This window comes from Callionymus lyra, chromosome 7 (assembly GCF_982586985.1).
Source record: "Callionymus lyra chromosome 7, fCalLyr1.hap1.1, whole genome shotgun sequence".
Classification (NCBI taxonomy): domain Eukaryota; kingdom Metazoa; phylum Chordata; class Actinopteri; order Syngnathiformes; family Callionymidae; genus Callionymus; species Callionymus lyra.
In genome coordinates, this window is record NC_141824.1 from 18,378,869 (window position 1) to 18,406,835 (window position 27,967).

The window sequence follows — 27,967 nt, forward strand, 5'->3', positions numbered from 1 at the left end:
GTGTGTGTCTAGGCATGTGTGTGTGTGAAGACATTAAAGGGTTTCGAGTCTCTCCGAGTCGGACCTGAGCAGTGCCGTCACATCTGGAAGCTGTCGAGGACTAGTCTGTGAGATAGAAACGATATAAGCTTCTGGCAGCTCCAGAGTCCAGGCTGGGATCAATTACACAGACAGGGCCGGGGAGCGGGTCGATGGGGGGGTGTGGTGTGGGGGGTCGATCATGTGGACCAGCAGAGAAGTGTCTCACATCAAACACACAACACAACACAAACTGTTGTGTTCTGTCCACATGTTCATCAGATTCTTCTTATTCACAGTGTTTAAAATAAGTTGTTTTTATTCTACGGTAATAATGCAGTCGACCTCTACCTACAATCACTCATAACACTGTAGTTACACTTTTGTAACACCGGGGGAGCCAGAAACAAACCTCTTCAATGTCTTAACCCTTGCGTTATCTCAGGGTCAAGGTGACCGGAAGGCCCGAAAAAACAAATGTGTTTGTGGTATCCCTTGTGTTGTCTCGGGGCAAAGGTGAACAACACAAGGGATACCACAAACACATTTGTTTTTCGGGCCTTCGGGTAACCTTGACCCTGAGATAACACAACAGTCAAATAGTTCTACTTTGAATTGTTTTCTCACAAATATTTTATTAAATAATTTATTTTGAATTTTGACTTCCTGAGTTGTTGTTATTTTAATATTGTTATTATTCTATTTTAAAATATTTTTTATTATTGTTTTTGTTCATAAGTTATTTAAAAATCAGGCTCAGATTTATCCAGTTAAATAAACAAAAGAATATTTTAACACATTTTGTGTTTGTGTTTTTTCTACTATATGTAAATCTTTAACCACTGATCAGGCAAAGAGGAGAGTGCAGACAGGGTGGAGTGATGGAGGAGCTCAACAGGTCACCTTGAATCCAACAATGGTCCAGTCACTACTTCGAGGCGATGACCAAGACAGGTGAAAAGCTGAAGATGCTGGCACTTGTTAACAGACACTTTGACCTAAAAATCCCTCCACCAGAACATGTGCGCCGCATACCTTGAAGAAATGCATTGTGGGATGCGTAACACAGAGGGTAGCGCGTGGAGGGGCTGAAGGAATGAATATGAAAAAGTAAGAACAGACAGGAGACTTTTAAATTGGACCCAGACCGTTTGAAAGCTGCCACACTCTCTGAGGGTCACGCCGACACCTACAGACCCCATAACCCGGTTTTAGGGTCGAGACTCCGCTCAGGACCTCACCTCGCGTGGGCCCGTTAAACCACGCAGGCCTGGTCCAAACTACTGCTGCTGCTCTGACCCGCCACTCGACAGTTAAACCGCAGAGGCTGCTGCGTCTGTTTTATGAGCTCATGAACGTGAAAATGATCCAAACACAAACACCTTCTCCTCTGTTACTCTGCTGCTGGAAGTATAAACCCAAACACTCAGGAGTCAGAAGTGAGAGTATTGTTGATGTTTGGCATTGAAGCGTTACAGTCGGTGATCCATGCTACTCTGCTGCCACCTACCGGACACTTTTATGTCGGTAGCTTAAAAAAAAATCATATCAATAACACATATTTTATGTTTTTTTTTAAACGCCTATAATTATAAAAAGATATATTAATTAGTTTATAGTTGTTGTGATATTTTTTTAATAATCACTGTTTTTATTATTATTTTGTAACACTATATTTTTCTTTTTTTAAATAATAATATTTTTTTAAAAAGCTATATAAACTTCATAATCCAGTATTTACATTTATTTTTCTTCTAAAATATTGTATAATGTAAAGGACAACTAAAATATATATTTTTTAAATTTTAATAAGTCGTTTTTAAAATGAATAAATCAACATGTTGTAAGTAAGTAAGTAATTTATATTTATAGAGCGCCTTTCCAGACCAGGGTCACAAAGCGCTTAAACAATCAAAACAATACTCTATAATAAAATATATACTAAAAAGGTCAAGATAACACATGAGTTCCAGAAAATCAAGGAAAAGACTGCATATTTATTGATTAAATGTTTAGCTCTATAAGAAATATTGTATTATTTTATATCTTAAAATGATTTTCTCAGAATTGTTAACAGGTTTGTTTGGCTTCATCCTATATATTTTTTCATTCTTATGTTAAATAAAAGGAAGAAAAACTCATTTTTAAAATTAAAAATGCACTTAAAGTTTAGTTTTAATTGTTTTAGTCTCAACACTTCACATCCTGAAGTAATAATAAGTATTACTCTCGTCAGTTCATTTTATTTTAATTTCTCATGTGGCTGAGCAGAAATGTAGAAAGACATCTCAAAGGTTCTCCCCAGTTTCATGCGACAGCTGCAGAATCGTTGGACTCATCTGCTGTGATCACGTTCGTTGATATGACAATCTTCCTCAGATCCACATCCGTCTCCAGTCGTCCTCTCAAGTCTTTATCTGCAGCTCTCTTCGGCGTCTTTCCTGCTGATTCCTCCCTGCAGTGCCATCACATCCCTGAGGGTGAAGCAATTTACATTCTTGTTTTGCTCTTCAGATCCATGCCAGTTTCCATGACAACATTATTTCACTTTCTCCTCCTCTCCTCGCCGCCGCTGTCTTCACTCTGTTCTCTTGACCTTCCACTCCTGACGTTTCTTTCTCCCTCTCTCGCTCCAAATGCCTCTCCAGTCTCTCATTCTCCCGCCTAATGGAGCTGGTTTCTCTGAGAAGAACTGCTCCTTCACATGCAGAAGATGATTCCTCAAGGTTTGTGCTCCATCTGGACTTTTGTCTGACTCTAAACACACCGATGATTATCAACAATTGTATTTAATTTATGGATCATCCCATGAAACTGGTGCCTTTAAGGCTTTGATTTTTTTTTTAACCATTTATCAAATTACATATTTAATACGTCCACATAAAGGGAGACACATTTAGACCCATAATAAGGCTTAAATAGTCTTTTAATATATTTTTATTGTGAGCCTTTTTCTTAGAGCAGAAGAACCAAAAACATAACATATTTACTCCGTTTGAGTCATAAATGTGATTCAATATTAACCGTTTTCCTGTCATAAAAACGTCAAAACTGGATTTTAGAAATTGCTTTTATTATGTCGTTGTAGATTTACAGAGTTGACATTCTTATCTTCAGACCTCGGCTTCTGGAAGGGTTCGAGTAATGATATCTGCTGTCTGAGATGTCACTAAAAGAAACCGTGGCTTTGTAATAATCACAGCATGTGATTTTCAAATAAGATACGTAACTTTGAATTTGAAAAACAAATAGTTATGTATCAAGAGCATTGTTTAAATCGTGGTCTCAGACTCAACTGGTCGAGGTGGGGGGGTCAACAGAGGTAAATTCTTCTAAAGACCGGGCTGCAAGATGGAGGGTCTTTCAGCCGTTTATTTCTGAACTTCTTTGACAAATTAGACCATTATTGTCGGATTTTATGTGTTATTTTATTTTACAAATCTGTTCCATCTTCAAGAGCAACTAATGTGAAAACCCAACTCTCCTGACTCACTCATATGTTTCAAATGTTGAACTCTTCAAGATGCAGTCAATCCCTGATCATGACCATGTTTTGAACTTATTACTTATAAAGTTCTCCCCTGTCTGAAATCTCAGCGAATGAGAGGTTACGAGAGCCATTATGACGCAACAATGGCTTCACTCCTCCTTCATCCAGCTGTAATGACGCCCCGGCTTTGTTTATAACAACAAGTCCCTTAGAGCTTACTTACTTACTTAGAGATGGAGACTTCCTGGACTGATGCCACACAGTAGCAAACCCAGCTGTTTGACCAATCACAGCAGAGTGGGCGTGGTTATGGTAAACAAGATTCTGTCTCCAGAAAAATGAAGTGTTTTCAGTCGTAGAATAGAAGGTCCAAGATCCATTAAGTTAACATTTAAAGTATATACAAAAGAGAACATTTATTGTGATGAACTTTATGATGTTACGTTGAACCAAAAGTGGAGACCATCGCTCTACCTGTACTCAGTAAAAAAAAAAAATGGAAACCCGAGTTCACCGAGGAAGAAATACTTCCGTGTCTCAGGCTTAGACTCGAAACAAGCCACCATTTGTGAGACTCGTCCTGTGCGTACAGTGTTGTGATGGAAACTTAACATGAACCAGCAGAGGGAGTGTTTGTGTCTCAACCAGGCGCCTCTAGTTCACCACAGGGATCATCGGAGGTGAGCAGTGGGGGGGTCACCGGTGGGGTCACCGAAAGTTACTGAGTCATTAACAAAAAGTTGCGGTGACGCGCGGACGCGGAGCCTCCTCGTGCTCGACTTGTTGACTCGCGCGGAGACATACGGATGCCCGCGCGGACACTAATGATCGTCAGCGGCTCGACACGGTTCTCGTCCTGCCCTCTTCCAGCGCCTCAAAGTGGGACTCATGAGCCGCGGCGAGGTGACGCGTCCTCCCGTTACCGAAGCCAAACTTCCTGCCCCCGCGTCTACCCTTCGCCTGAACCCAACCGGTCGCGGCTTCCGGAGCTCCTTCACCCGGCGGAGCAGCAGCAGCGAGTAGCGGCGGCGGCGGCGGCGGCCACTCCGGGGAATGTCAGCCCTGACATCGGCCTCTTCTGATCTCCAATGGGGTAGAGTACGCAGCACCGTCACCTGCCCGTGTCGCGACCCCGGCTCCCGACTCACTCTCTTCTAACTTTCCCCTTCCCGGTTCCGCGGAAAAACGTTCGACGCGAAGCCGAAAATACCCCCCAAAAAAAAAAAAGTTCCGGGAGTCCCGTTAGCTCTCAGCTCGCCGTCCACGGCTAGCGCACATACATTAGCATGCTAAGTTAGCAACCCCCTTCTTTCGGGGCTGGCGCAGCCGAGTCTCCCCCACTCCGCGAGGGGTTCAGAGCCGGGGCAGGTGTCCTCGGATCCTCCCGGGCTCCCCGCGGACACGGTGGCGCGGGGTTAAAGTTGACGTTTAGGTCGTTTTCGACGGTTAAACATGCAGCTGTTGAACGAGCATGTTTGGCTAATGCGAGCGTTAGAAAGTGCTAAGTAGCTAAAGCTTGTTGCGAAGCTGTCACTTCTCAGCAACTCACACGGAAGACGTTATACCTGGACTTGTGTTTTTAAAAAAAGCCTCTAGTTTATTCATATTAATACATGTGTGTTATACACTTATTTATCTTTTTTAATCACGTATATTGACACTTTTTAAAATTCAGAAAAATGTTTCTTAAATGGTTGATTTGTGTGTAACTTTTGAAAGTACAAGATTGATTTTAATTGAAGAAGTTTTTGTTAGTAACAGGGTTAAAAGTCTCTAAGAGTACTACATATGTACAGCTAAAAGTAAGGGCCCTGAGTGTCTTAAATGTTAAATTTTTAAAATGTGAACCATTTGTTTGTTAACATTATTTAATAACTTTAAGTAATGATAATTTAGAGGCTGAGATTTGTGGCAAAACCTTTTCTATACGCCTGGTATCAGGAAATATGTACAAGGCACCGTTTATTTTGTTGAATACACTTTTTCTAAGATGAAAAAATAACATTTCGGTATGTAATTGATGTAGTTGTTTTTTTTGTCATTTTAAAACTTTGCTTTATTGTGCAGTTCGTCTTAAATTTAAATTTTAAAATGGCATTAAAAGTCTTACATGTATTTAATTCAACTTGCCTTAAGAAGTGGGAACCTTGAGTTGTTATACAAGTATGAACATCAAGTATGGATTAGTGGCTCTAAATTGAATTTCAAACTAGTTTTTTTTACAAAATGCATAGTGATTTGTCACCTTGGCTAGAAATAAGAACTTTCCAGTTTCCATCTTTAAGTCAGTGTTCTGATCCTCATAGACGATGGTATAGTAGGGTAAATACAGTAAATATAATGCAAGAAGACTCCTGCTAGGAAAGTGTAATACATTCTTTATTTTTATCTTTATCTACACAGTTGTGCAGATCTTTAAAAAACGTCTTATGTTTCAGATTTATTGATTATGTTTATGTAAAGAAAATGTAATAATTGGCTTCAAAAGTTAACCGTCAGAAAAGATGCTTTATTGGAGAAAACAAACGGAGTGTAAAAAGTGGAGGAACATTAGAAAAATGGTGCCAGGGAAACACTCCTGACCTCATTCTGATGGGGGAACCCACTAGACTCACTCGGTACAAGCAGGTCTAGCCCTTTTTCTGATAAACCCTAACATTCATGATACTTCTCATTAACACCTTTTGCATTAAACGTAAATGAGTCGCCAACAAGTTGAATGTTCACACTCTTGTATCTGCATCAAAATGCAACTCTACTATGTGGAGCTCGGTGACGATGTTACGACGCTGCTGCTGTATTTCCACACTTGACGATGTGTGTGTTCACAGGTGCCTCATGTTGTGTATCTTCAATATCCTGGAGGTCTATATTTAGCTCTCAACAGAGTTTGTAACTCGACCTAAACTGTGTCTCTGGCCTCTGTTACACACTTCTGCTCTCCGGTGATGTTGAAAAACTCATTGATCGTTTCATTCTGTGTGAAAGTGAAGCTCCTGTCTTCGTGACTCCACCGAGGAAATTATTCGTTTAACCAGGTTTACCTTTTTGGTTGTTGTTATTGTTACTTGGGTCTGTGCGTTGCATGATGGGAGACTAGCATTACTAGAGAGGAGCTGTTATAGGATTCAGGGATTTTCATTGTTAATAGATAATAACATCGTGGAATATGTTACTTATAGAAAAGCTTTGAGTTGATGGACGTTTGGGTTTAGAGTAGTGATGGTCTGATGAAGCTTCATGAAGCAGTGTAATTATTGTCAGAGTCCACTAGATGGCGGTCTCTACTATTTTCCTTTGTTTTGAACAACAGTTCTAATGGAACATCACATCATTTTTGAACTGATGGCGCCACCTACTGTCCTCTAAACAACAAGACACTACTTCATGAAGCTTCATCAGCGTATCAATAATTTAGTTTGTCATTTCAGAGCCATGTATTCTAATAAATCCAGATACCTCTGTATAACTGAAGATCCAAACAAACATCTTGGAGGTTCTTTAGGTGGAAATCATTATTGTCAACATTCACCTTAAGTTCTGACCCTTTTAGGTTAAGTCATTTTTCGAAGCTTTATCAAATGAATCGTTGGTGAATTCATTTATTATTTAAGCTTTGTTTGATAGAAAATGATATCAGCCTCTGATGGAAGGTCACAAGGATTAATTCAATCGGTCAAAATGATGATGAAACGTGAAAGAAAGTTGAGGTCATGAATGAAAGCGGTTTCTTGTGCTGACGTTTTCTGCTGACAAAGCGCTTCATCTCCGCCCAGGTGATGTGGGAAGTTTTAGGTGAGCCGCTGGGAGCCGTAAGGGATTGATCTAATGATGCAAAATTGGGAACATTTCCACTCCATCATTACCCTGACTGAGTAAAAGATGAAGGGATTAGTTGACGACAGCCCTTTTTTTGCTCTGCATATTTTTCCATGAAGGTTTAACCCACACAGCCGCTCGACATTAAAAATAAACCGTGCAGGTTTTATATCAGATAATCATAGAGCAAAGGTTATGTTGGTTCTTAAAAAGCCGTTATCTTAGCAACCGCTAACAGCAGATAAATACCAGTTTTCTCTGCAGGTTCAATCCAAATTGGATTTGGCGCCTATTGTTGAACTACATGCAGATTTTAATTTTTTTTCAGGTTAAAAAAACGACTTCATGTTGTCTCTCAACTGGCTCTAATCAAGTCTACCACAGGGGTTTAGCAAGTGCATGTCAAAACTGCACACCAGGGAGTCAGAATTGCATATTTATCTGGAAGTATTAGGACATCTCTGGTCCATGAAGTTCTTCAACAGATCTATCAGCTGACTGACTGACTGTTGCAATATTCTTCTTCTTATTGATCAATTATGCTTACCTGAATAGACCACAATGAAGTCTGATTGGTTATTGCGCAGTAAAGATATGACGATGTGTGTGTGTGTATATATGTATATATATATATATATATATGAATATTTTTTCATGTTACTATATCAATTTTCAACAGCACTGAATCTAAGTCAAAACATTTTTTCGTCAGTCTTTCAGATTACATTTAGTTTTTTTATTTTGAGTGAGCTCATTATATCAAATGGAATCATACGGTACAGCCCTAACGTGCAGTAACTTGTTGATGACGTTCAGATTTTTCAAATTTAGTGTTCGGTACCTTAGCTGCCAGAAACTTGAACCTGTGACCCTCCTTTGCTTCCATTGGGTTTCATCCCCTATTCCCATTTTGTAGTGCAACAGGTTTTCATAGAACCTCTCCAACTGGTGTCAAACCCATTCATACAAGGGTTCTAAATCCTTTAGACAACTTAGTTTTGAGAAAAAATGTAAATTTAAAAACACTGATTAAGTAAGTAATTTCTATTTATAGAGCGCTTTTCCAGACCAGTAGGATCTCATTGTCTTTTCGTTCTTTGAGGCTCAATCCATCCTAATTTTTCTGTGTTTCTCCTACATCCAGCATATCAAAATACTTTAGTTGAACATCAGTTTTAATCTTATTGTTGATTGTTAACTGCTTTAATCTCTGTTCCTTATCTTAAACAGTGGTGTCTATAGAACTCAATAACATGAACATACTACATCTACTTTTATTTTGAGCACATAAATAACTTGGCAGGCCGGTCACTGGGGCAAGACCGAGAGTAGTTGACTGCTTCTTCAAGTTTATTGAACAATGAGGAGGCCTCAGGACGGACCCAAGTCACAGTGGAGAGATAAAGACCCTCAGTTGAACTCCTAGGTGATAGATTTCTGGGTGGAGGGAGTTTGGTCATCTTTCTTATAGCTGCTGGAAAGGGAATGGAAGGAAATTTTAATCAATGGAAAAGTCCCCTGTCTGCTCATTGAGAACTCTGTGTTCATCAAACAGTCACACTGGAGCTTCGGAGCAGGTCCTGGTTCTCCTCCAAGTGCACTAGGATGCTGCTCGCGGCCGGTGAGGATGTGTAACCCGAGCCGGCAGCAGGATTTAACCGTCGGATACTGAGCACGTTTTCACGGGTGAAGGAGGACGAATGTTCACCTCCAATTGTTGCTGTTTACTTATGCATGGCAGGAGTCAAGTTTCACACAGAGCGAGCCGGATGTCTTCGGATATTTTCATTACGCGTTGAAAACGGATGAGATCATGAGAGGATGTGTTTGTCACATCTCACCTGATGCGTGAACTCATCTGACCAGACCCTGACAGACTTGCAGGGTTATGTGAGCTCCATGTTGGCATGTGGTCAAAAGTATAATCCAAAGTTCTCTTGTACAATGAAGACAACTTGAGCCTGGCGTTATTACATTGAGTGGTTGAAGAGAGAGGTTTTCCAAATTGCGCAGACTGAAGTTTCTGTCGTGAATGTATTGTGTGTCAAGACACTTGAATTCTGAATTCTTTCACTTTACCCTTTTCAGTGTTGGCCATTTAGTCCATTGGTCCAATAGACGGAATATTCAGATAATTTATCAACATTTAAGTTGAACCATCGTAAATATATTTATCAGAAAACTTTTTTTTTTTAAAGAAAATAAACTAGCAGTAAAAACAGAAGGACAAAATTTCAATTTAATGAAAAAAACAAGGCCTCTTGGTATAGAAATGGCCATCACAAATACATTTTTGTAAAATAGGTTAACTAGACGATTAAACTAATGGTATACAATTTGTTTTTAACTGCACTGTAGAATATGCGTATGAAAACCTAGAAGAAAAAACAAATGAGAGTAAAGATACCCTTGTTTTTTTCTGTTTAATTATCTGAGACAGATCATACTAATATTTATCGTTGAATGTACAGCAAACATATTTTAAAAAGCATTGTATAAGCCCTGTACTATGAATAATACATTTTATTGCTATTATTAAATGGATTAATGAGTCATAAGGTGGTTTAAATTGTTTGAATAGACAGTTTCATTCCCACAGGCTGTCACTTTAATATAGTTTAATGTGATCCAGAATTCAAGATACAAAAAAACAAACAACGTTCTCCACTTAAAGTATATTAGTATGTAAGTAGAATCATTTAATAATTCTCAGTCATATTATGTTTATGAGAAATAAATGTAGTTTAAAAGAATCTACTTCATAGTGTGTACCGTTTAAAACCTTCTAAATGTCACAAACTAACCCTAACATTACCTCCAATTCTAAATGGAAACTTTGTGTAATTCCTCCATGACACAAATCCTTGACTCTAAGTGTGAATGTGGTTAATTCAGATAGTTATGGCTGGAGAAGTCTGGCCACTTGAAAAAAAAAAAAAACTTTTTTTTTCTCCAGAAAGTCCTGGAATGAGTGGAATGTGAGATTACAACTGCTTGAACAAGGTCAAGTTCTCCTTTGCTGACGTCTTCACGAATACTCTGATTGTTATCTGCTCGCTCATACTTGCCTGACTGAGGAAAAAAAAAGGTTCCATGAGCAAGCGATGTGTACACAAGGACTTGGGTGATACAAAAAAAAAGTTCCGTTTGTTTCCTGGAATGTGTTGTAAAAGAAGCGACCTTTGACCCGATGTGCCGGTGCCACACTGCTTCCTTGTTCCTGAACCGACCAGTCGCTTCAAGTATCGGCCGGTCTCTCGTGACGCGGGACCCTCGATCACACCGCCTTCAGCCGGAGTTAGGTTCATCTTGGGTCAGATCTCCAAACCACAGCTTTCACTTAGTCTACCTTTTTGCGCCTCACTTTTGGTTCACATCCACTAGTGGCATGTTGTTGTTGCCACGGCAACTACATGTATTTCGTTGTAAGTGGCGCGGTTGGAAGTCGTGTTCCTGCTTGTGTGTAGTGAACAGCGAGGCTTGTGTTTGACTTGCAACAGGATGCTATCAGGAATTTTTTTTTTTTTTTGAAACATACACAAACACATTTCATTTACCTGGAAAACCAGTTAACTTGACCATTAAATCAGCAGAACAAATGCTCTAGACCGTTGTTTCAGTTCTTACGACTATACTTTGGCTACAGACGAACTTCTTTCGGCTACTACGGCCAACATCTCAGAAGCTAATGTTTGCAAAGACGTATTTTTAAACTGAACAATACGATTTCTACTTCCATTCTTATTTAACTCTAGCATCTCTTTGAATATATTCTCGAGTCGGTGTCAACTGAAGTCAGTGGCTCAACAAATGTGATGGTGTTCAAGGTGTTGAGACTTGAGATGGAGTTGGCAACAGTTTGCCCACATGTACGGCAAAAGTGCTGGAGCTTTCTTTAAGTCCCACTGGGTCACATAGTAGTGGGTATTTTTAGAGACCGCTGGTATTTTTAGAACCGACGAGCTCCGGGAAGTCGGAGGCAACGGCCAGAGTTTACCGGAGTCACAGATGCCTCTGGTGCTGCTGGATCTAGACCAGCAGACACGCAGGACTGAAGGGTGGAAATTCCTCTGGAATCATACATGCAAGGGTTGTCGGTTTTAAAAATCTCATGCTTTATGTTCGGTTTTGATGCTTTCAATTCATCCAATTAAATTAAAAACATTATATGCTAAGCAGGAGTGATGAGTCATCAATAACACGAAAGAAGGAACAGTACGGGCAACGATGCAATATATTGAGATACTGTAGGAACAAGTATATATTTGTAGGACCCGACTCTGGTGGGGTATAATTTACGGACCACATGACTCATGACGTAGTAACCGCTTTCATTTGGTTTAAAACCAAATATGTTCAAACATCAGCTTTAAAATGAGCTGTAGTCGACTGTATCCTCTCGTCCTCAGTCATTTTGCCGGATTTCATTGTTCCCGGGTGAGGACTCAGGGCTGCTGCCATCTAGCGGCTGGAGGTTTAATTGCGACTCGAAAATGAACAGATGCCGTGAGTATTTGCACGTTAATTGTAAATAGAAAATTGGAATAATTCTATTTTACTCACTTTATTACGAATGAGTACTTAAGGCGTACCTCTTTTTTGACGAAACTAGGGGGTATATACATTTCATAGTCAGACAAGTAATACTCAAATGAAGGGGTGAAAAGGGGAAAACGTCTTTATAAGGACTTTCTTGTTGAACTCGTGAAGAGTAAAGTACAAAATAAATGGTTTGCAAACAGTCTTCTATAGTCTTTTCTTTTGCATTATTTCAGTCCACGGGCCGTACTTTGGACGCACAACATGACGACGAAAAATCACTTGTTTCTCTTGGTTGAACGACTTGTGCCTCTTGAACAAACACTTTAAGAGATTCCTGATTTGTTTTCAAATGAAAGCCAAGTTCTGCAGAGTTCCCCGTTGATCGTGTCAGACCCCAGACAGTGGCGGTGGTCTGTCTTCTATCTCCGGTCAGATAGTGTATCAGCCCGACCGTCCACTCAAAGGTCTCCTCCAGAGACGTCTGGCGACCGGTGGGCTTCTCTCCCGGTCGTAGTTAATGACTTACTAGTCTAGATTGACGTCACCCGCTGAGGTGAGCGACGGAGCCGCACCGACCAATCGGAGCGGACCCTCGCCCTGGGGAGGTCGTGTCGTGGTGTTTACGGCGCGATGTTTTCCAGCAACCAGCTGACTGGAGGCGGGCGTGGACCCGCGCTCCTGTCCAGACCCGCACACCTGACGTGTCGCCATGCGTGAGGGAGACGCAGACAGGTGTTGCCACAGACGGGTTTGCGGAATGTCGGGTTGGAATTTGTGCCACAAGGGGAGGGGCCTCGAAAATGCTGCCGAGCCACTTCTGACTCACCCCCCGGGTCCCTCCCTCACTTCAAACTTTGCTCTCTTAAAGAGACAGTTGTGTCCTTTCCCCTGTTATCAGGCCTGAGCTCATGAAGTTGATGTTGACTCACACACGCATACAAACACACACACACACACACACTGAGAGATGCTATCTGGCTTCACTCATCGAATTACTCTCTCGTCGTAGGCCAGGTCCATGTGCAGTCAGTGAAGCGGCCCCGAGAGCAGCAGAGTGTCAGATGAGAGTCTGTGAAATGAGGTGAGTCCACAGACGCCGCCGACCCTTTGACCAAACAGTCATCCGGTTCTTTACTCCTTGACTCTTGTCTTCACAAAGTGTGTTTTTTTAATGTATTTGTGATGGTTTAAGAAAATTATTATAGAGACACTGAAGGGTGTTGATGGCCGTCACCCATGATGTCCAGAGAATTAAAAACTAGTGTTTATTGTGATATTCAGAAGTGTTGTTTTGCTGACCTAGTGCCAAGCTAGCCAGTACTACTACTACTACTACAACTACTAGCAATTTAAACACACACACACAAGTATTTTTTAATTGATCACACAAACCTATTTAATCACAACAAACAAATGGCACAAAACTATATAAAAAAAACACTAACTTTAAATTAAAATAGAGTATTATAAAAAAACTCAGTGTTAATAAAAAAAAAAAGGTATCACTTCAATAACTGTTATTGAAGTGATACCTTATGTTTTTTTAAATTAAAATACGTTTGCTGATGTTTTTCTTTGCAAATCCCTTCTCTCAAATTGCTATGGTTAGAACGCTGTGTGTTTTCCGTGTGTTACATTGTTCACTGAGGCGTTTTAAAATATCGTATGGCCTTGAACGCACCATAGCGATCGTGACATCATTGAATACGTCAGTCGCGTGTGACAAAGCATTGCAGGGAAATTGGCGAACACAGTGTTTCTACCCGTCTACCTCATCCACATATCCATTGTTAATTTACTTTAAATAATATGTGGATATAAATGGCATCTTGTAAAGAAATGTTCACATCAGCGTTAATAGATCGTCCATGCAGCTGTTTTAAAGGAATTGATCAAATGAGACGTTAGGATTTATTTTCTCCGGACAGAAAGTTTTTTTTATTTTTTTTATTGATTTTTACAGTCTTGGGTTTTAAATTAAAAACACACTTTATCATGACAAGAGGAAGAGACCAGAAGCTAGAACGCCATCGTCACATTTTGTTGTTCTTTGTGTAAACTGTGATTATTTTCTTGAAGAACTTTTGGATTTTAAACAAAGGTCAAAGGTCTTTTTTTGCACTGGATGAGACCACAACTGTGTGTGTTTTCTGTCACTGTTCACAAACAAAAATTAAGATTAAAATAAACTCTTGTTCATAAATTGTTCATAAACAGAGGCGTGTGTTTTTTATTCTCTTTCTAATGCAACTTGAACTTGACAGGGCCGTTAATAGCAGGGGGCCCGAGGGGCTCTCTGTTGTGCTCTGTTCTCGTTTCTTAATTGACTTGTTGAAGTTGATTTTGTACTTGAGAGCTTGTTTTTTCTTTCTCGTGACTGCTGCCATCTTCGTCTCTGGGAAGACGTCTGGCTGGTCTCGTGATGAAGAGGAACATCACAACACATGTTTGATAAGATTGTTGTGTATACAGAAGATAATGTTTGGACCCTGAGACCACCTGTGGCACTTTACTTATATCTATGGCTGTTTTTTGCTTGAAAAAAAAATCATGTCTTCTTCTTCTCTTCATCAGTGTCGCCTGTGAAGGATGAGAGCGCCGCCGACAGGCAACACACTTCTCCGTACCCCCGCCTGAACCACCAGCCAATCCAATGCTAACGGACAACAATGTGGCCAATCACGGCGCACCGGTCGGCAGTGACACCCGATCCCAGACCAGCAGTCAGCAGGGAGACGCTCGCCCGGGCCCGAAGAGCGCCTCCGCCGGCACCAATGGAGCCAAAGTCAACCAACTCTTCGGCGGCAACTCTGGGCTCAAGGCCGCCAGCCAGACGCTGAGTGGCGCCGGAGGGATGTTGAAAACCAAAACCAAGCGGGAAAGAAGCATCTCCACGGACTCCGAGACTAGAAATGCGGCTTCTGTATGTGTGGAGCTTGACGTCAAAGGAGGTAAGAAGAAGATTCCTAAATGAGTTATGGACAAACGTGGAGCAAAAACTGATTATTTAGAGCAAAGACGCAAACGCTGACTTTTAATTTAACGAGAAATGTCGTCTTTATCAAGCTACCATTGGTTGTCTGCCTGTCCTACACTCCAGCAGCATCTGAATACATTAATGCTACAGGTGGAGGAAGGAACATTTTGAGAGGAGGATGGAACTATAACCTTAAGATATAAACACTTTAATCTTGCAGACAAGTTGTGAAACGATCCGGACAAGTTGTCTCAAAATAAGCTGGCTTTTGTCCATTAATAAGACTTGTAAACAAGATGAGTCGTCGTCAATCACCTCCAACTGGAAAATGGAATCTGGGAATTAGAAAGAAAGTCCTCGTCTTAAATAGTCTGAGTAATCGTGTGCCTTTCCCTGATTTAAATTGTGATCTCTAGCTTTACCTTGTTGCTAGTTTAACACAACTTGAAATAATACAAAACCTATCTTAAAAACATGTTTATGCTGAATAAGATTAGGGTTCAAAGGGTCTGTGACCTCAGAGTTTACACTTTGATTGTCACGTATGTGTTTAAAAGCATGTTTGTCTCGTGGATAAAGAGAGTTCACTTCCCCCTCCCCGCTGTCATGACCTGGTGTGACATCAGACCTCCTCCAGCAGGAAGTGAGCGTCAGCACCGAGGTGACACTTTTTTTTTTTTTTTTTTTACAACAAAAAATGCCCCGACCTTTTGTCAGAACCTCCCTGTGGCTTTCGATAGTCGCGTTGACGCTGCAGCGGAGGTGAAACACATGGAGGCGAAGGTCATTTGGTTACGAAGGTGGAGAGGCTCGTGTGGGTGGAAGGAGGTTCTGTGCCGAGTCTCCACAGACTTCCTCGCGTGGTTTCTCTACAAAGGCGTCCATCGGAGTGCATAAATGTATTGATTTGAATTTAATTGTTTATAATTAGATTTTCATTAATTGTTCTGTATATAACATTGTATTGTGTAAATAAGTGTAAAAAAGCCACTCTGTGATACCTTCTCCGAACCTCTCTCTGTAACTCATAACTCCTCCTGCTGCGCCTTTAAGACTCTGTCCTCGCTGAACGTCGACTTCCTCTGTTGCTTCACTTTCACACAGTTACGTCAATCAGATTGCCAAAGGTCACAACCTCCTTCGAGTCTTTCGCTCTTGACTTTTCTTGTCGTTTATGATTAATTACCCGAGAAAGAAATGACCTCGGTCGTGTTGGGGTTTTCCTAAACTAAAGTTAAGAGTGACACGGATGGAAAGAGTGAACGTTAGGGGTTTTAGCTTTAAAAGTTATTAACACATTCATATTATTTATTATATATTGTTATTGTACAGGTGTTCAAAAATCAATTAAATGTTTTTTTTTCTTCCTCTCTCTTTGCGCTTGATGGATCTACTGACTCCTTCAAGAAACATCTTAAGACGTTTTTATTTGTTCAGGCTTTTCCTTGATTTTCTGGAACTCCTGTGTTGTTCTCAGTTTTATCTTGACCTTTAAAGTTTACATTTTAGTGGGTATTGTTTTGATTGTTGAAGTGCTTTGTGACCCTGGTCCGGAAAAGTGCTATATAAATACAAATTACTTACTTACAAAGGTTATACAGCAATGGTTAATGTTTTAAAGTCCTTTAAGTGTAATACATCTACTATAAAAGATAAACTAACAAATTCAAATGTTAATCTTTTCTTATGTTTAATGATGAAATGTCGTTGGTTTAAATCCAGCTGAAGTCGTGTCTTCTGTCGTCTAGAGGGCGTCATGCGCAGCAAGCGGCGCTGTGTGCTGGAGAAGAAGCAGCCGTACAGCGGAGACGAGTGGTGCTCTGGACCTGACACCGAGGACGACGAGGACAAACCACCCAGGGCCACCGCCGCCACTCAGAGTGAGTGTCTGCTCCTTCATCCCAACAGTAAAAAAAACAACGGTGCCCAGCTGACCCACACAAAACCTGAGAAAATTAAATGTATCATTTGAGACTACGTTAACCAGGAGTAGATAAATTACGTTAACTTTCAGACGCATGTTTTAAGTTAAAGGAAACCGCTGTTTAAATTTTTATATTTCTTGCAAAGACATTCAAACTGTCTTGAACAAAATGATGTCGATGTGAGTGTTTTGTCACCAGACTTTTGAATTTGAACACTTGTTCTCGCCCAGCTTTGTCTCCCTCTGTCGGTGAGACAGACGCGCTGCAGCTAGTTAGTCCCCGCGTTCTTTCAAACATCAAGCTTAAGGTCGTTAATTGTGGTTTCTCTGCAGGAGGGCGGGGACAATCGGGTCCTCTTCTGGGGAACCCCGACTGCCTTCCTAAAGGCTCCGGTCTTCCCGAGTCTGGCATTCCCTCACTGGTCTGCGGGCCGGGTCTTAAAGCAGAGCTTCCCACCTCCCCACAGACGATGTACATCTTCACCACCAGCCTTGCCAACAGGTACCTGCTGCAGTCTAATGTTGTCTCATTCGAGGACATGCTGGTCATAATCTTTTTTATCCGTTTGCCGTCTTCAGCGCCGCTGACGCCGTTTTAAAAGGAAGAAGTGATTCCATCCTTCAGTATCACCAGCAGAATGTTCCGGGAGCCAAGTTGGAGCAGGTGAGGCGAGCTGGTCCCGTCACACATTCAGATGTGTCAAATGTTTTTTATATCTTTCAAAGTTCTCATGCTTTTCTAAGTTGTGTGTATTGTAAGGTAAGGTAGAACTTTATTGAAATTGTTTTTTTCCAATAGCCACAGAAAATACAGCAATTTTTCATGGAAAATAAATCAAAATAAAATAAGAACAAAGAGAAATAAAGAGAAAGAACAAGATGATACAATCTAAGTCTAAAGATAAAGAACATAGATCAAAGAAAAATAACAAAGACTATGAGATTATTATGAGACTAAAATAAACTTTTCATCCTGACCAACTAATCCAACGACAAATACTATGATATTTTATTTATTTATAAAAAGATGATTTTTCATACACAATCACGAATAGATAGATACTTAATTTTATTATTAATTTTATATAAATTAACGATGGATTAGGGATGAGGAAGACGGGAGGAAACACAATGTCTCTTTCATTCAATGACGTCGGTGTTGCTATGGTGCATTCAAGAGCGTAGGATATTTCAGAATGAAATGCCCTATAATGGAACATTGTTCACTTAAATGTGGTTTTGTTTTTAAACCCTTTTTTAGTTTTATTGTTATAGTTCAATAGTTTTGTGTGATCAATAATAAAAAAATTGACAGAATAATCGCCGGCTCTAACTTCCCTCCTCTGACCGTTCAGGAGCTTTCATCCGGGAAACTCTCAGAGAAGATCAACTCCAGCGTCTCGTCGCCGTCAGCCATGTCCAAACCTCCGATGGGATCCCAGCACCTGCCCATGGTCGGAGGTCGACTCCACGACCCCGAGTCCTCCGTCACGCGTCGGTCAGCGACCCCTGCTGGACCAGGAGCCGCAGACGACGAGGGCAGATCCGGGCCGGCCGGGTCCGAGAGCCCCTCCGTCCTGGCCGCTCACCTGGAGGGCGACGCCGGGCCGAGGATGGGCGCCGGCATCATCAGCGGTCTCTCCAGGGAGCAGCTGGAACACAGACAGCGTTCCTTACAGACTCTCAGAGACATTGAGAGGCTCTTCCTGCGGAGCGAGGCGGGTGGAGGACCCGGAGATACCGGGGTCCCTAACAACATGAAACACATGGGGGGCCCCGAGGACGGCGACAACAACGCGGAGAACATGGTACTCTCTGGTTTGTCCCGGATGAAAAGCCACGAAGAACCTCTGCAGTCCATCATTTCACAAACGCAGTCGTTGAGTGGACCTGGTCCTGACAGTCCTCAAATGGACCCTCAGAACCACCTCGCTCACCAACTTTCCTCGCCTGGGTCGGACATGGTTCACATGCTGGGCCCAGAGGGTCTGACCCCAGAGCAGGTAGCCTGGAGGAAACTCCAAGAGGAGTACTACCAGGAGAAGCGGAGGATGCAGGAGATCCAGCCGAGCTCACACCAGCTCAGGATGATGGGTGAGATGCCCGGGGGTCCCATGGTGATGAGGGGGCCCCCACCACCTTACCACAGTAAGCCAGGGGAGTGGCCGCCCGGTCACATGATGGGCGGGGGTCAACTGGACATCCAGCAGGAAGGTCCACGTGGTCCCAAGTTCCTCGGACAAATGCAGCAAAGGCCTGGTCGAGGAGAGTTCCCTGGAAGTCCAGGAGGAGTTCTGTCCATGGAGGGACAACAAAGGACAAACCGCTCGGGGATGGTCTGGATCGACGATATCCCTAACACCGTTGGTGTGGGGGGCCCCTTTCCCGGCTACTATCCAGGCAGATCCCCTCAGCAGGTCCAGGGTGAACCAGAACATCTGTTGACCCGCGAGGAAATCTTCCACATCATGGAAAAGCGGCAGCGACTGTCCAAGCAGCAGCAAATGGGCCTGGGGGGCCGGATCATGGAGGGTCAGGACTTTGCAAACGTGGGGATGGGTCGGCCGGACCACATGGACTTTCATGGTCCTCGAGACATGATGTGCCCTTCAGGGGGGGGTCCTCAGATGAGGGACCTCGTGAACCCTATGGGAGGAAACATGGGCCCACAGATGAGCCTTCAGCAGCAGCAAAGTATGATCCTTTTCCAGAGGCTCAGGGGGGGTCCTCAGGGTGGGGGGGCTCTGGGGGAGCTCTTTAATCAGGAGAGTCTTAGACTGCAAACACACGGCGAAAGAGGAAAGGGAATGATGGAGGGCTTCGCTTTTCAAGGGCCTTTCTCTAGAGGACCCATGGACGGCCCCTTCCCGCAGTCGGGTCCGGAGATGTTTGACCACAATAGTCCTATGGGCGGTACCCCCCAGCTGAGTCACATGCCCGCAGCAGGGGGCCACAGAGGGCCGGATGTGGGACCCCGACACCCCTCTGACATGAACGTCAACGTTCACCCTCTGGCCTCCCCCTCAGGCCCCTTTCCTCGTCAACTCAAATCCCCTTCCATGAACCAGGCGCCGTCCCCTCAACTCTCGTCGCCCTCCGGTCCAGGAATCAAGTCCCCCCCTCACATGGCTGCCGGGGCCCACCACCCCTCCCGTGCCGGGACTCCATCCTCCACTTCCATGAAGGCTCCGCAGGTCAACCTCGGCATGCCCTCGCCCTCCGTCTCCCCAGGGAGACTCAAGTCCCCCACCATGGCGGGCAGCTCCCCCGGGTGGGCGTCTCCAAAAACGGCTCTTCCAAGTCCAGGCGGTCCCAGAGTCCTGGGCAACAACTCGGAGACAGGTACCCTTTAACCTTTTATTGATGGTCTTTTTGCTTCGTCATTGATGTTCCAGGAATATCCAGATTTCTGCACCACATTTTATGGCAAAATCCACTAAATACACATGTAGCTGCTGTGATGGGTTCACTGAGAGGGAGTGAGACAAGCATAATGTAGAGTAATGGTCGTGTTATTATCTCCATGTTCAGGTGTCACTGACCATCTCTACTTCCTGCAGGACAGTCTCTTCCTCCGCCGACTTCTTCCAACTCCACTCCCATCAGCCAGCCGGGCTCCCTGAACCCCACCTTCACTTCCTCGCCCGTCGTCGCTCCATCGCAGAACCCCCTCTCCTTGATCATGTCGCAGATGTCCAAGTACGCCATGCCCAGCACCACCCCGCTGTACCACGACGCCATCAAGACCATCGCCACCTCCGACGACGAGATGCTCCCGGACAGACCGCTCTTGTCCAATGTCCAGATTGGAGGTGAGATGTTTGTCTGCACACGAGTGGGTCTGAACTTGGTGACGGTAGTAATGTCAAGAATCTGGCGATACAGGGACAACGATACGATATGTTGATATATATATATATATATATATATATATATATATATATAGTGATACTGTAGTAACAAGGATATATTTGTAGTATTGTCGAGTACTTGACTCTGGTAACTTCAGAATTTACAGACCACATGACTGAAGTCGTTACTGCTTTTGAAACCAAAATTTGTCCAAACATGAGCCTTAAAAGCTGCTGAAGCTGATTGTATCCTCTCGTCCCCAGTCCATCTTTGGGATCTCCCTTCATTTCATTGTTCCTTTAGTTGCCCTGAAAAGTGTAACGATGTTTGGCAGAGATATGCTCCTTGAATGTTCCTGAATTATTCCCAGATGTGTCGAGTTAAGTGTATTCTCTGCTCAACAGGAAGTATGGGTAACCCACACATCTCCCAGACCTCCCTCGGGGATCCCCAGAGCCCCCTGGGTATTGTGAGCCAAGGTCAGCAGCAGCAGCAGCAGCTTCCCCTCGATGCCTCGGGCTCTGGTCTCCCTCCCACGAACCACATGGGCCTGCCGTCTATGAACCCCGGCAACCTCGGGGGTCCCGACGGGATGGGGCCCTGCAACATGTCCCCCATGTCTCAGAACCAGATGGGAGGATTCCCTCGGATGCAGCCTCCGCCTCACAGGCAGATGCACTCCCCCGTCGGGATGTCCCAGGACTTCCCGCAGCCGGACGAGGCCCTTCTCACTCGGCAGCAGTTGCACCTTCTGAGCAAAGGTCATCGACCCCAACGTCACCCCTCGGACCTGTTCCCCTCCCTGCCCATGGGGGACGGCCCCGACCTGAGCGAGGTCATCCGGACAAGTCACTCGGGGATCCCGGAGTTCGACCTGTCGCGCATCATTCCGTCCGATAAGCCCAGCAGCACCCTGCAGTACTTCCCCAAGAGCGAGCCCACGGGACCCCCGACGTCGAACCCGCACCTGGCCAACCTGCAGAACATGATGGCGGAGCAGCAGCTGCCCCCGCACCTCTCGCACGCAGGGGTCCGCCAGAGCATGGCCATGCTTCAGGGGGGCCCGCGGGGCATGGGTCCCATGTGCGGCCCCCCCGGCCACATGATGGTAAGAACAGGCATGATGCAACCGCAGCCCGCCATGATGGCCAACAGCCTCCTGCACCACGCGCCCCCCAACTCCTACGGCATGATGTCGCCCCAGCAGCACAACCTGATGACGCGGCAGAACATCATGATGCTTCAGGCCAAGCAGCGCGGCATGCAGATGCCCGTCGAGTCCTTCGGCCCCCACGGGCCCCTCCTGTCCCCCCAGGGCGCCGTCATGACCCCCCAGCACCCTCAGTCCGGGATGATCGGCCCCCCGTCCCTCCGACAGCGAGGAATGTCACTGGACAGTCCCGTCGGCTTCGGCCCCCCCGGAGGAATGACCAACATGCCGTTCTGAGCAGCCTTTTTTTCGGGGGGAAAAATTCCCATTTCAAGCGAACTTTAGAAAAAAAACCCGTTCGACGATGAAGATGATGATGATGATGATGAAGATGGACCCGCTTCTATTTAAAAGCACTGTAACGTGGCGGATATCGAGTGTGAAGCCATTTTTAACCTGTAAATGATGTATATTTAAGAGGTCTGGAGACGGAGCCTCCATGTTTCCTCCAGCTACCAAAAGAATGAGCTTAATATATAAACGCTGTACATACGAGGCAACCGTGGTGTTTGTTCTGCATCTGTGTTTCCAGACGTTCTTTCTTTGGTTCACACGTCGGATCGAAGCCCATGTCGTGTAACGCGTTCAATTCTTTTCATAATTTTATTTCGGAGAGACGAGCAGAGCCGTGACTTTTTTTTTTGATGGGTGAATAAAAATGTTGTCAAGATTCTGAAGTGATGGTTTGTGTCCTCGAGTCGAACCTGGATCTGGAGAAAAAGGTCCTTTAAAACCACAACATCGCTTATTTTTCACGACTCAAACAGCCGCAGGAGCCAAGGTCTTAAACAAGCATTATTTTACCTGGTAGTTAGTGGTTAACTTACTTAAACATTATACTTTGTTAACGTATTTCCTGGAGGGATTTTTAAGTGTAACCATGGCAACACAAACATCATCTTGCAGCTTTAAATCCGAGAAGGGCGGAACACGTCACTTCCGGGTGGGACTGCAGACATGAGCGCGGACGTGCTCGCGTCTCTCGCGGTTGTCGCGGGCTTTATCGCCCTGAGCGAGTGCACGCGCCGATGCTCGAGCAGATTATTGGCGGACACGAGCCTGTCCTTGTACGCGCGGGAGCTCGCGTCCACCTTCCAGCTATGCTGCTGCACGCACGAGCTTAAGCTGCTCGCCGAGGTGGGCGGGGTCGCGCCGCGGGTCTCGCTCACGCTGACGTACCTGGCGGCCGTCGTGCACGCGCTCACTTTTGGCGGGGCCTTTGGTAACCCGTCGGGCGCGCTCGTTCACGCGTACCGCGCCAGACTGTCGCGCGGCGCTACACTGCGCCGGGTCGCGTGCCAGTTCGCCGCTGCGGTTGCCGCGCGGGCGGCGGTGCGCGCGCTCTGGAGCCTCGGCTGGTCCGGGCTTCACGCGCGCCAGCGGTTGCTAGGTTACCAGTGCAGCAGTCCCGTCCGCGCGCCGCTGCTAACGGCGACGCTCGTGGAAGTCGCCGGCGCGTTCACGGTCCAGACTGCGAGCACACTTGCACGCGCATTGGATGAGAAATATCGCGTCCACGCGGTCGCTGCAGTGATCACCTCAGCTGTTTATGCAGGTAAGACGAACCAAAACATTATGACCTTTACCAACTTTTTTCTTAATTCAAACAAATCAAATACATGTATGTCAAATATAAAATAAAAAACATCGAATTATACTTGTAACAAAATTACAATTATTTCTATACAAATTGTGTTCCTCAATTAAACAGTTTAAAAAGTTGTGTTGCTAGTTAACTCTTCATTTTCTCTTATGGGAAAAATAAAAGAAACGAATAATGTAATGAATGAATAAGCACTTGAGGGATACAAACCATTCAATATTTAAAAATAAATGTATTTAGCAGTTATTCAGTGGTGAATCATTTCTCTGGAAACATATTGACTATAGGAGTTACAGAATGACATCATAGGGTGCCAGATATAACTAAAATAAACAGATTATTTTGTTTGTAATAAAAATGTAAGAAGTCACTGTTTGTCACCCAGTTAATGATTTCAGGGATTGTTTGGTTATCAATGTGAACAGTTTGGGATTACACATTAAATTAAAGTGTATCAACAAGAAAATGAATCGCAGACCAAATAACTTTATCCAACAACTCACCTTGAATTATCCAAGGATCCAAATCTGTCGTTACATATCGGTGTTTTGTTCTATTACGCATATAAAATAACTGTTGGATGCTCAAGTCTCATCTTAACAAAAGATCAATACCCATTTATTTATTTTTTAAACATTTGTGCAGGAGGAAGTTCAACAGGAGCCGTCTTTAACCCGGCCCTGGCCTTCTCCACGCAGTTCCCCTGCAGTGGGAACTCTTTCCTGGACTACTGCCTGGTGTACTGGGCCGGCCCCCTGCTGGGTGAGACCATCACATCTATACCCACCATCACATTGAAACATGTCAACACTCATCTTCTCGCTCCTCCAGGTATGTTGACTTCTGTGCTGCTGTCCGACAAAGTCGTCCCTCGTCTGCTCGGGATGTCCCCGTCTCCATGGCAACAAGCGGACTCCAGGAAGGGGCGGTGACGAGGAAGAGGGTCGTCTTGAAAAGCACACCGATGCACGCCGACACTTTAGTATCGTAGCCAGCATGAAGGAACCTCACAGCGGGTGGTGATAGCATGTTAGCTTTAGCACAAACACACACACACACACAGCTGTGAATAAATGTTGAACGACACGCACTGATACAAAAGAGAGTTTTTTTATTGACGTCACAAAGACAGGACTTCTGCTTCATGTAGAAAAACAAAGAGCTTTTATCTGCAGTTCCCATGTTTCCCGTCGACACCACATGGGGGCGCCGGTGAGCAGAAACTGGAATGTGCTGGGGTACGAGTTCCAGGAGATCTGGAGAGACGAGGAGGTCAGGAGATGGAAGTTGTAGGAGGACGAGAGTGAGAGACTCACCAGTGATCCACGTCGGCGTCGTCGAACTGACCCGCCTCCATCGCAGCGGCGTCCACGTCCATGCCGTCTGAAACAACACATCCGAGTTACACACACACACAAACACACACACCTGAGTCTGCGTCTCACACACCTTCGAAGTCTGCAGGGTTGGCCTGCTCCGTCCGGACCCCCGCCATGTGGAACTGTTGGGCCACGCTCTGGGCCAACATCCCCTCCAGTCTCTCCAGCGTCGCCTGGCCCTCCTGCGTGAGCGCCGAGAGCCCCTCTTCGCACGTGTAGAAGGTCGGGATGTTGCCGTGACCGTGTTCTGGTGGAAAAGAGGGGAGTCATTACCGTGACAACGGATAGATTTAAGGTGATATTATTCATACCTGCTTCTGCAGTCCAGTGAAGAACCAGGAGAGAAACACACATGTTACTTAACGTCAACACAATGTGGTACCGAAGTTAAGATGGATGGTCTTCCTCACCGGCCTCCTCCACGTCGTATTCTTCCCCTTCAAAGTCGTTGTCGGAGTCCTGGTCGTCGGGGTCCGGGTGCAACGCCTGACACTCGCACATGGCGGCAAACATGAGGTCCACTGAGAGAGAGAGAGAACACGTCACTCATGGTTCCCGAGATCAAAAACCACGGGAGACTCACGGGCCGACTTGTCGCTCGGTATAAATCTGAACTCCGTGATCTTCCCCTCGTCGTCGTCGCCGTCGTCCTCCTCGGCGCCGCTGTCTTCTTCGTCGTCCGGAGCCTTCTCTCGCATCTCTGCTACGTTTTCATCTGCAACCACCGACGGCTCAAGACTTTTAAAGACCATTTTTGCACAATTTGAAATTAAACTTAAGACCAAATTGGAAAATCAAGCAAGCAAGAAGAAACCCACCACGTTAATTGCATCAGTTTAAGTAAACGGTTACTCAAATGTTAATGTTTTAAACTTAAATTAAAGTACAATTTCAGCCATTAACTTTTAGCAATGAATAATAATGTTATTGAACAAACAATTTTCATTGAATTTACACCTATTTTTTTTTTACACTGTTTTGTTATAGTGTTTGCGTCTTAATATGTTAATCATAGTAAAAATTAAAAATATATATTTTAATTTAGATTTCATTTTTATAGTTTAAATTATGTAAATTTGTATTTTGAAAATATAAATAAAAAGAATGTTACCAAATATGTTGAGATTAGAAGGAAACAAACTTACTTACATATCTTGCTTACCACATTTTAGGATGAATAAAAATCTGATTAAAGTAATATTAATTACAATTTTAAACCCCATGTTATATCAGGGTCAAGATGACTCAAAGGCCTGAAAACAAATGTGTTTGTGGTATCCCTTGTGTCGTCTCTGGGTCAAGGTGAACAACCTCCATGGCTTCCAGAATTTAAAATACAATTGATTTCGGTTTTCTGGGTCAATTTGAGGTTAGAAAAAAAAAAGTGACACTGTGTGTTCGTGTCTCACTGACCGCCCACTCTGCCATTGACCATCACGTACAGATGGTCCTGAGGGAACGCGCTCACGTCCTTCGAGATGGCGTGAAGTCCGATGGCCGGATAGTCCAGAGAGAAACCCATACCAGAGCCGTCGAACCAGAACACTTGCCTATGTAGACACAGATTGTAGGTCCGGTGAAGAAAACAGGTTCCAGAACCAAGAGGAAGCTTAAATCCACAACAGGAATCTTGCGTTGGCTAGTTAGCCGTCCATGACTTGGTAGTAAAGTTGTGTGCGGAGAAAACTCAACCTTTGGGACCAAAATACATGCGTTTGTATTCGTCGCTTCCTAGATATCAAGAGTGGTCTATCAGCGGGTTTGACACCCCAGTATTCACGGTTCACAGATTTTGTGTGAATTTCCTCAAACAATACAACAATAATGAAGCTGTAGAAAACATGTTCTAATTTATTAAAGATATCTACATTTTCAAGTACACACACCACAAACTTCTGACAACACTTTTTCCGCCGCCATTAAACATCTACTGAGAATCTATATTATATCAAAAGTTACACATGTATTTGTAAATGATTGATACCTTTTATTTTGATCGATTCGCAAACTGATTTTTTGGGAAACAAATATTGCCTGGAGTCGTACAAGCCGCGTTTACTGAGATTTTCTGTCAATTTCAACACTTTAAATTGTTTGTTTTTCAATAAAAAATACACAGTAACTCTACTTCACGTTTCCATTACTGTATATTTAAACTACATAGGCTGCGTTTATTAAATCTGAGATAATAATTTGCTTTTTCTATGCATACTTTGAAAGCCAAATGTTCTTATTTATAAAGGTAATTAATTAATTAATTAATTAAAATGAACATTATCATTACACAAGCTTTCCAATGATACCAACCTTTTTAAAATGGTAAATATTAAGCAAGTTATGAGCTTTTCAAAGTAGGATATAAGAAAAAGGCAACACCTGAAACATTGAACCAGATTAACTTAGTATTAAGAAAGTTGAGCAGAGATTAATGAACTAGTTTTAGTCATAACTTTATTCATATTCATCACAGGAAAGTTAAACTTGCATCACTGGAATCAACTTTAAAAGATACGTCTTATAAAACTGGTTTATTATGATTTAATCCATTCATCTTGAATATTTTCCTCACATGTTACACGACATGACCGTTTGTTTACCCAGAAGAACGACATAAATCAAGTGTAAATGTCAATAATAAAGAGAGTTTCTTACGTTTCTGTGACGAACAGCGTCCCTCTGCCGAGCCTCTGTCCGTCCACCACCGCCGTGGTCTCGGCCTGCTCATGTCGGATCCCCTCGGTGGGAGTCGTGAGGCTCTTCAGCAGAGCCATGATCCCGCAGATGAGCCGCGTCTCCGGCTGGGGACCAGGATCAGGTTCCGCCTCGGAACCGCTGTTTACCCGGGAATAAGTTGACAAGTGTGGACTCCTCGTGTTTCTTACCGGCTGAGGAACCGCGTCGCGCTGAGGTTCAGAACCTGGACTCGGTCAAGTTTAAGGTTCTGGAGGCTGCGGTTCTGTCGAGACTTCAAAGCTGAAATCTCGCGGCAACGCAGACTGACGTTTCGTCGCTGTCAAATTACGTCACTTCCTATATTCGTTTTAGCACACACTGCTGTCCAGTGGCAGCTTTAGTTATTACATTTATTTTATTATTATTATTTTATATGCCTTTGTTAATGAATAATCTCTGAACTCCAGTAGTCCATGTTGA

General features: G+C 43.8%; 3 protein-coding genes across 6 annotated transcripts; 2 read left to right on the forward strand and 1 right to left on the reverse strand.

Annotated features, from left to right (window-relative positions):
- Positions 1-4,075: 4,075 nt before the first annotated feature.
- On the forward strand, positions 4,076-22,505 carry bcl9l (bcl9 like). Of its 4 annotated transcripts, none has more exons than XM_087794980.1 (9): positions 4,076-4,188; positions 12,879-12,950; positions 14,444-14,820; positions 16,595-16,726; positions 17,104-17,272; positions 17,350-17,434; positions 18,126-20,112; positions 20,331-20,582; positions 21,027-22,505. In XM_087794980.1, the coding sequence occupies exons 3-9, from the start codon at positions 14,523-14,525 to the stop codon at positions 22,067-22,069; spliced, it is 3,966 nt and encodes a 1,321-aa protein (XP_087651106.1). In that variant the 5' UTR covers positions 4,076-4,188; positions 12,879-12,950; positions 14,444-14,522; the 3' UTR covers positions 22,070-22,505. The 4 variants fall into 4 exon arrangements, with proteins under 4 accessions (XP_087651106.1, XP_087651107.1, XP_087651105.1 ...); XM_087794981.1 differs by lacking the exon at positions 4,076-4,188 and adding an exon at positions 4,221-4,606; XM_087794979.1 differs by lacking the exon at positions 4,076-4,188 and adding an exon at positions 4,221-4,601.
- A 284-nt stretch (positions 22,506-22,789) lies between these two features.
- aqp11 (aquaporin 11) lies at positions 22,790-24,497 on the forward strand. Its single transcript, XM_087794983.1, has 3 exons — positions 22,790-23,387; positions 24,081-24,197; positions 24,267-24,497. Exons 1-3 carry the CDS (start codon positions 22,790-22,792, stop codon positions 24,365-24,367), a joined length of 816 nt encoding a protein of 271 aa, XP_087651109.1. The 3' UTR covers positions 24,368-24,497.
- A 250-nt stretch (positions 24,498-24,747) lies between these two features.
- Positions 24,748-27,821, reverse strand: clns1a (chloride channel, nucleotide-sensitive, 1A). The gene is made up of 7 exons (XM_087794984.1): positions 27,467-27,821; positions 26,228-26,364; positions 25,398-25,529; positions 25,225-25,335; positions 25,126-25,131; positions 24,885-25,061; positions 24,748-24,818 (listed from the first exon to the last, which is right to left on the reverse strand). The coding sequence occupies exons 1-7, from the start codon at positions 27,583-27,585 to the stop codon at positions 24,748-24,750; spliced, it is 753 nt and encodes a 250-aa protein (XP_087651110.1). The 5' UTR covers positions 27,586-27,821.
- Between the last annotated feature and the right edge of the window lie 146 nt (positions 27,822-27,967).

What these genes read in the sequence shown, in the direction of transcription:
- bcl9l (XM_087794980.1), top strand. Translation starts at nt 14,523, where the DNA reads ATGCTAACGGACAACAATGTGGCCAATCACGGCGCACCGGTCGGCAGT. An exon ending in GGGCAACAACTCGGAGACAG is followed by an intron (nt 20,113 to 20,330) that starts GTACCCTTTAAC and finishes TACTTCCTGCAG; the next exon opens with GACAGTCTCTTCCTCCGCCG. An exon ending in GTCCAATGTCCAGATTGGAG is followed by an intron (nt 20,583 to 21,026) that starts GTGAGATGTTTG and finishes TCTGCTCAACAG; the next exon opens with GAAGTATGGGTAACCCACAC.
- aqp11 (XM_087794983.1), top strand. Translation starts at nt 22,790, where the DNA reads ATGAGCGCGGACGTGCTCGCGTCTCTCGCGGTTGTCGCGGGCTTTATC. An exon ending in CACCTCAGCTGTTTATGCAG is followed by an intron (nt 23,388 to 24,080) that starts GTAAGACGAACC and finishes ACATTTGTGCAG; the next exon opens with GAGGAAGTTCAACAGGAGCC. An exon ending in CTGGGCCGGCCCCCTGCTGG is followed by an intron (nt 24,198 to 24,266) that starts GTGAGACCATCA and finishes TCGCTCCTCCAG; the next exon opens with GTATGTTGACTTCTGTGCTG.
- clns1a (XM_087794984.1), bottom strand. Translation starts at nt 27,585, where the DNA reads ATGGCTCTGCTGAAGAGCCTCACGACTCCCACCGAGGGGATCCGACAT. An exon ending in ACGCTGTTCGTCACAGAAAC is followed by an intron (nt 26,365 to 27,466) that starts GTAAGAAACTCT and finishes GTGTCTACATAG; the next exon opens with GCAAGTGTTCTGGTTCGACG. An exon ending in ACCGAGCGACAAGTCGGCCC is followed by an intron (nt 25,336 to 25,397) that starts GTGAGTCTCCCG and finishes TCTCTCTCTCAG; the next exon opens with TGGACCTCATGTTTGCCGCC.